The sequence below is a fragment of the Littorina saxatilis genome, unplaced genomic scaffold (genome assembly GCF_037325665.1).
Source record: "Littorina saxatilis isolate snail1 unplaced genomic scaffold, US_GU_Lsax_2.0 scaffold_3067, whole genome shotgun sequence".
NCBI classification, from domain to species: domain Eukaryota; kingdom Metazoa; phylum Mollusca; class Gastropoda; order Littorinimorpha; family Littorinidae; genus Littorina; species Littorina saxatilis.
Window position 1 is genome coordinate 2,492 of NW_027126360.1, and position 8,438 is coordinate 10,929.

Sequence of the window (8,438 nt, forward strand, 5' to 3'; positions counted from 1 at the left end):
AGTCACAAAAACCTTACACTGAACTACGCAAAAATACACAGACACAAAAATATACAACGGCAGCCAGACAGACAAACACAGACAAGCATGCAGGCAGGCAGAGGGACAGGCGGACGATCGGACAGACACACACACACACACACACACACACACACACACACACACCAGTAAATCATAATCACGTTGCATCTTTTCTTCGTTGGCAACTACCTTAAACCACTCCTTTTCTCCCTTCTGCTGTGTGATCTATTTTACAATACCTTTTACGGCGCTACTGTGAAAATGTAGACTGTTGAAGATCAAAAACCGTTGAGCTTTGAATAACATGGACAAAGTAATAACGATCGTGTATTCATTACCTATCTAAGGCTGAAAGACAACATGGAGACTCTGCATCTCTGCGCAAAAGATCATGAGGCAAAGGAATGGAATTCCTTTGAGGCGACAGCGTTCATTTGTTACTGAGATCGAAATTGTATCGACGGAAGCCAGCAAAGCAAAACCCTTTTTTTTCAAAGTCTCTTAGATGTCTATTTCTACCGATTTCCCCCTCTACCTGATGAACATGACATCATTTGAGAGAGAGAGAGAGAGAGAGAGAGAGAGAGAGAGAGAGAGAGAGAGAGAGAGACAGAGACAGAGACAGAGACAGACAGAGAGACAGACAGACAGAGAGAGAGAGACAGAGAGAGAGAGAGAGAGAGACAGAGAGAGAGACAGAGAGAGAGAGACAGAGACTTGCTCTAAACTCATTGTTCAACGTTGCTCCAGACATTAAATTCGTACAGTTTATTTATGCGGAAGTGCTTGGAAAGGATAATGTTTGTACAGCTAGTGATTTGCTGAGACCAACTGCAATATAACACATGTGTAAATATAAAGCTCATGCTCAATCGACTCACCTTCTCTGTGTGATCAACCAAATTGGACAATTTTGGATTCTTGTTAGCGGCTTTCGTAGCTTCCGATCTCTTCGGCACGCTCGTTCCGTCAACTATTCTCTCTCTCTCTCTCTCTTAACACACACACACACGCGCGCCTACGCACACACACGCACGCACGTACACACACACACAAACCACACACACACAACCACACACACACACAACCACACACACACACGCACACCCACACACAACCACACACACACACACACACACACACACACACACACACACACACACGTTATAAAATTGACGCAGTATCAATCGAAAGACAAACAGTTTAGAAAACAATATTTTTATTCAGCCATGATTATCATACAAAATGATTACGAAATACACCCACCAAGAACATATTTAAAGCTTTCACAAAGATGAAATGTGGATATACCGTCCAAAGGAAGATGTTTGATGCAACATTAGTTCCAACAGTGGTTCCCTTGCCATTGACTGTTTTGTCACATCAAAGTAGCCCCAAGAAACACTTGGATCAAAATAGCTACATAGAGTCGGCAAAAAATGTTATTGCTCCCCAGCTAAAGCATTCATTCCCGTGTCATTTCATTCAAATTTTCTATGCCACTAAAAGATTTCAACTTGGATGTCAGGCACATTTTTCGGATCAAAGATTTCTTTTACAGGGGTTACGTGACCGCCTTCCAAATAAGGTTACCCCCAAAATGGACCTGACAAAACGTAAGGTATCAAATAAAAAATCGGCAAAAATTTCAGAATAGACATAACTTGGGGACTTTGACACACGAAGAGAAAGTCAAACCAATTATCTATCCAGAACGGGTTCTTGTGTTTCGCTATATTGTGTATTTCTTGTGTTATGCTTTTCATACTTGTAAGTGTCGATCGCATGAGTGGTTGAAAACGGGAGGTGTTTGCGTCAATTTAGAGGGGTATCATATGACAAAAAGCGCTGCATTTCAGCAATGATTCGCTGGATTGCAAGATGACCATGATGACCATGCATGCAGACGATATCAAACGTAAAATGCAGGTGGCTTTACACACGTGGAGAGAAGGTGATCAGAGGGGAAAGTACAAATGTAGAAACTATCGACGAAATTAGTCTTGATGTTCACAGCTGTCTTGGAGTCCAGTGTGTTCAGATGCAGCTCTGAGGCCCAGAAATATTCTGCAGGAAAACACATACATTCACAAAGGCTTAAGGGCATATATAGATATAATATATAGGCTCCGCTTTTGGCAAAAGATCAAAAAAAGGCTCAGACATATTCTGCTACAAGGAAACATACATTTATACAAACATACATACAGTACAAAAGTCCATGAAGCTTCGAAGGGCTAGAATTTTGGCAAAGGCTACATTAAGCTCTTTAATACTTTGCTTCAAATACACAGAAATAAAGCACATATTCTATCGTATTTTAGCAAATTACCCAAATTACAGATAATTCTGAAATATTCTGCAATAAAAGCATACATTTACACAGGCTAAGTGCACAGAGCGTCATACGTAGAAGTTCGGCTTTATGACAAAGGCAACAGGATGCTCCAAATGCTCTACAATAAAAACCTATACATTTCCAGAGGCAGAATTCCATACTTTCGAAACGTTTGGCTTTTGACACAGAAGGCTCAATATAACTCTGCTTGAAAGAAAACCGAACATATATATTAACAGAGATAAATCATATAATGCTTCAGTAGTAGACTTTATTTTTGAAAAACTTGTAAAAAGCTTGGATATATTTTGCAGGGATAGCAATACGTTTGCATACGGAAACATATCACTGGTTCGGTATTTTAATATCGGGTACAAGCACTGTGTAAACAAAATGCACAGTTGGAACAAACTTTCCAACGGGGCAATATGCACATAACTGTTAGAAATCAAACTGAGAGGATGATATGGACCAAAACTGTTGGAGTCAGTAAAGAAAAAAGAGTAAATGTGCGAAGGACGATGGACGCAATAAGCACATTACATACCGTATTTCCACAAAATTAAATTGGTTTCCACAAATTCGCAAAATAAAAATTATTGTCCAAAACTTCTTAACAACAGTCATCCATAATAATACTCATTTTATAAACAAAACAAAGTTTCTTGCAAAACATAAAAACGGTGGCAATTATTCCTATCTCAAGACAAGATTACACAAAAACGTATCAGAAAATACATGTTCATGTCTGAACTTATATCGCTTTTCGTTTGTAATCTTTAAATATCTTCAAAAAAGAGATATCCCATCTCGCCTTAGTATAATTATGTTATCAACATTTTCACTAACAATGACTTGCCAATGTTGTTCTACGTTTAATACTTGACACAACTTTGTGAACGTCACTTTTAAAGTGTCACACGCAAAACAATGTGTGAATGTAAACCTAAATGAAAGAGGTCTACCTATTCTCAATAACTTATAATCATTTTATTTCAATGAATTAAACTAGATCCCGTTCACGTTCACATATCTAACAGTATGTCAGAGTGCGCCCTTTCAGAATCCGTAACACAAGTTCTCATCACAAAAAGAGCGTACGGATAAAAAAAACTTCATGCCAATTAAGACCTCCGTCTTATTTTGTATTTATATTTATTTACAATCATGAAACCAAATCCCGCGAAGTTAACGTGCAAGTTGACATGTCAAACTGCAAGCCAGATTGCCTCGTTTCATACCGCGACACCTATTCCATTGTCAATAAATATGCTCGGAAGCCAACCTCTATGCCAGAGGTCCTACTTCATTATATTTCAAATCTCGCAATGTATAATTATGTGCATGCTCAGATGTGAAACTGCAAGCCAGAGTGCCTCTGTTCATCATCCACGGAACCCATTCCCATTCTGTAGAGGTTCTTCATCATTATATTTCAGTTCATAAAACCAAATCTTAAGTGCATGTTCAGATGTCAAACTACAAGCCAGAGTGCCTCCTTCCATCATCCACGGCACCCATTCCCATTCTGTAGAGGTTCTTCATCATTATATTTCAGTTCATAAAACCAAATCTTAAGTGCATGTTCAGATGTCAAACTACAAGCCAGAGTGCCTCCTTCCATCATCCACGGCACCCATTCCCATGGAACATGCCAACCTGTAGCTAGGTTCTTCATCATTATATTTCAAGTCATGAAACCAAATCTCACAATATTAGGCGCAAGTTCAGATGTAAAACTACAAGCCAGAGTGCTTCGTTTCATCATCCACGACACCCATTCCCTTGGAACATACCAACCTCCAGCGGTTCTCCTTCATTATAATATTATAATGCCATAGTGCTTCATTTTATCAACCACGACACCCATTCCCATGGAACATGCCAACCTCTTGAGGTTCCGCATCATTATATTTCAATTCATGTAACTAGATCTCAAGTAAATGTTCAGATGTCAAACTGCAAGCCAGAGTTCCTCGTTTAATCATCCGCGACACCCATTCTATTGTCAAACAATATGCTCAGATGACAGAGGTACTCCTTCATTATATTTCAATCCATTGAAACCAAATCTCAAAATATTCAGTGCATGTTCAGATGTCAAACTGCAAGCCAGAGTGCCTCGTTTAATCATCCGCGACACCTATTCTATTGTCAAACAATATGCTCAGATGACAGAGGTACTCCTTCATTATATTTCAATCCATTGAAACCAAATCTCAAAATATTCAGTGCATGTTCAGATGTCAAACTGCAAGCCAGAGTGCCTCGTTTAATCATCCGCGACACCTATTCTATTGTCAAACAATATGCTCAGATGACAGAGGTACTCCTTCATTATATTTCAATCCATTGAAACCAAATCTCAAAATATTCAGTGCATGTTCAGATGTCAAACTGCAAGCCAGAGTGCCTCGTTTAATCATCCGCGACACCTATTCTATTGTCAAACAATATGCTCAGATGACAGAGGTACTCCTTCATTATATTTCAATCCATTGAAACCAAATCTCAAAATATTCAGTGCATGTTCAGATGTCAAACTGCAAGCCAGAGTGCCTCGTTTAATCATCCGCGACACCTATTCTATTGTCAAACAATATGCTCAGATGACAGAGGTACTCCTTCATTATATTTCAATCCATTGAAACCAAATCTCAAAATATTCAGTGCATGTTCAGATGTCAAACTGCAAGCCAGAGTGCCGGGAGGAGGGGGAGGAGTGTCCAGAAGGGGGAGAAGCCCGGGGGGCGGAGCCAGAGATGGGGGAGGGTCCCCCCGGGCCGGGAGGAGAGCCCGTGGCGTGCCCGTTTAGCAGCTCCATCTTCTCGCTCATGCGGATGAAAGCCTCTGCAACAGCAGAAGATCAACACAACCATGCAAGCAGGGTGAGGAATTCAAAAGGCATGCCGTGTGAAGGTGGAAGAAACATGAACAAACAAACAAATAAACAAGCAAACAAAGAAAAAGATATACAGAAATACGGAGAGAGTGGAAAGTGCTTGCAAGTTTTGGTTAACAAATGAGGCTCATACTTTATACTGTGCCTCTTAGTGTGATCGACAAGAAGAAGAAGGAGAAGATATTGTGCCTCTTTGCGTATGGGGGTGCCAAATTCCGAAACCAATGTATGGGAGCAAGGACAGATTGGGTTCGTGCATTTATCCCTTTTGAACAGGACAGGATGAAAACGTCGAACGGAAAATATTCATTGGGGTATTTGAATTGAACATAAGTGAATGCTTGCACGAAACACACACACACACACACACACACACACACACCTACACACACAATGACGTCATTCCCTCTTACCGTCACTGTCATCACTGTCATCATTAGAGGCGGTGCCAAGTGGTAAAGGCAGAGCGACCGTGGCCTCTCTAACCGCCTACCACGTACATACTCACTGATCCCCCCCTCCCCCTCACAAACCCGACTCACCTTCCCACTTCCCCCTCTCCCACACAAACAAATAATGACGTCATTCCCTCTTACCGTCACTGTCATCACTGTCGTCATTACAGGCGGGGCCAAGTGGCGCCGTCAGAGTGTCCAGGGCTTCTGTCGCCCCGCCCCCTCCAGTGCAAACGGTCACGCCCACAACGGCTTTACGGATGTCTCGCCGCGCCCGGAGACTCGGAGACACACTGGGCAGGCGGATGTCCAGTTTTGACCCTTCAACGGTCGATACCTGGGGTAACGATAAACAATCTGTCAAGTTTTTTTAAACATCATTTTCGGCGATTTCAATGGCCATACTACCTTCGTCAATTTTCGTGACTTTTCGGCAGTATGTGTCACCTTTCCCCCACCCAGCAAAAGTTCGGTCATTGTGCCGAAATGGCAAGAAAAACGTTCCGGCATTTCGCCAACTGTGCACGGCAAACAATATTCCCGCTAACAAATAGCCAGTGTGAATGGTAACGAATGAAGACTTCTGTTGCCAAAAATGTGTCATCAACGCAACCGCTTACGAAAACCTGATAATAATTGGGCGAAGCCGATTTCGCGAAATCTACTTCACGAATCTTGCTGCACAAAGGTGAAAGGACTTCGCGAAGTCTTCGAGCAATCAACTTCGGGCTTAATTAAGGACAGTCTTAAGGAATATGTACCTATTCCTGCTCGAGTAAGATATTTTTACAATGATAAACAGTCCTAAAATACAGTACTAACGTCCATATTAAGAAGACAACAGTCCAGACAAAACAACACTACAGTTTTGACCCTATGGTCTTCCTCGGGTAAAAAAAAAAAAAAAAAAAAAGAAAAGATAGACAAAGAACAAAGAAATTGAATCCTTTGTTGTTTTCAGACGACATCCTTCTTCTCGTTTCTCTAATGTAAAACGCTGTTGAGAAGACACGGCTCAAAGAACTAACCCCAGTGACGAGAAACCGAGAGGCAGACAAAGAAAAGAGAGACATATGCCACCCCATGTTTTCCTGAATCAAATATGTTTAAACAAAAGACAGGCACAATTTGAGTGCACACTGGGGAAAGATGTGAAAACAATGTATTGACTTACCCTTTCGTTGAGGGCATAGAGCTTGTTGGTGATGTCCCTGCCCAGCACAATATTGATAATGCTCGCCAGGTAAGGTTCCTGGACTAACAGGTATTCCAAGCTCTGTCGCGGCCAGAAGATGTAGCGACACATGCTGCCAGCTATGATAGATACCTGCACGGAACAATGACTGTTCTACTTTATTATGCCTTAAGAATAATGGCCATGTCATTTTCAACAAGAAGGGCAAAGCCCATACGACTCACATGCTTTACACATTTTTCCTACCAAAATACATGTGACCTTGACCCAAGGTCAAGGTCATCCAAGGTCATGCAACACAAAGCTGTTAATTCAAGACATAGGAAGTACAATGGTGCTTATTGGCTCTTTCTACCATGAGATATGGTCACTTTTAGTGGTTCACTACCTTATTTTGGTCACATTTCATAAGGGTCAAAGTGACCTTGACCTTGATCATATGTGACCAAATGTGTCTCATGATGAAAGCATAACATGTGCCCCACATAATTTTTAAGTTTGAAACAGTTATCTTCCATAGTTCAGGGTCAAGGTCACTTCAAAATATGTATACAATCCAACTTTGAAGAGCTCCTGTGACCTTGACCTTGAAGCAAGGTAAACCAAACTGGTATCAAAAGATGGGGCTTACTTTGCCCTATATATCATATATAGGTGAGGTATTCAATCTCAAAAACTTCAGAGAAAATGGGAAAAATGTGAAAAATAGCTGGTTTTTAGGCAACATTTATGGCCCCTGCGACCTTGACCTTGAAGCAAGGTCAAGATGCTATGTATGTTTTTTGGGGCCTTGTCATCATACACCATCTTGCCAAATTTGGTACTGATAGACTGAATAGTGTCCAAGAAATATCCAACGTTAAAGTTTTCCGGACGTCCGGACGGACGTCCGGACGTCCGGACGTCCGGACGGACGGACGGACGGACGACTCGGGTGAGTACATAGACTCACTTTTGCTTCGCATGTGAGTCAAAAACCCCTCCGGAGGGGTTAGTCAAGACTTGACGTTAAAGCAGCTGTGCTAGATTTACAAGCGTTGCCTAATAAAAACCTACAGCTAGCAGGTAATCCTACTGGCATGCTAGGAACCCCCCTCATACCCCCCCCCCCCCCACCCCCTCCCCTCCCCGCACTGCACTCTCTCTTTACCTCCCTCTAACATACATACACCCACAAAAGCATGAACGCACGCTTGCAGGCACTGCTGTATGCACACACACACACACACGCATGCACACACAAACACATACACACACACACACACACACACACACACACACACACACACACGCGCGCGCGCGCGCGCGAACGTGAATCATTCAAACACACACACACACAGCCATCAAATACAGAGGAATACCTGAAACTTTTCATCTCCACTGTTACATGATTCGAACTCCGGTGAATCAATGAACTGTTTGGCCTTGATAGTGTGTAACAGCGTTCTGTTGCTGTAGGCGTTCATTCTGCAAAAACATAAGACATACAGACACATATATATATATATATATATATATATATATATA

The 8,438-nt window shown here is 41.7% G+C and overlaps 1 protein-coding gene across 1 annotated transcript; it reads right to left on the reverse strand.

Annotated features, from left to right (window-relative positions):
• Positions 1-2,522: 2,522 nt before the first annotated feature.
• Positions 2,523-7,044, reverse strand: LOC138954789 (blood vessel epicardial substance-like). The gene is made up of 3 exons (XM_070326558.1): positions 6,891-7,044; positions 5,858-6,053; positions 2,523-5,209 (listed from the first exon to the last, which is right to left on the reverse strand). Exons 1-3 carry the CDS (start codon positions 7,020-7,022, stop codon positions 5,037-5,039), a joined length of 501 nt encoding a protein of 166 aa, XP_070182659.1. The 5' UTR covers positions 7,023-7,044; the 3' UTR covers positions 2,523-5,036.
• Positions 7,045-8,438: the final 1,394 nt, after the last annotated feature.

Bases quoted from the DNA above. Each gene is read 5' to 3' on its own strand.
- LOC138954789 (XM_070326558.1), bottom strand. From the start codon at position 7,022: ATGTGTCGCTACATCTTCTGGCCGCGACAGAGCTTGGAATACCTGTTA. The intron at 6,054-6,890 runs GTAAGTCAATAC...TCGTTACCCCAG, and splicing joins TCTATGCCCTCAACGAAAGG to GTATCGACCGTTGAAGGGTC. The intron at 5,210-5,857 runs GTAAGAGGGAAT...CTGCTGTTGCAG, and splicing joins CGACAGTGATGACAGTGACG to AGGCTTTCATCCGCATGAGC.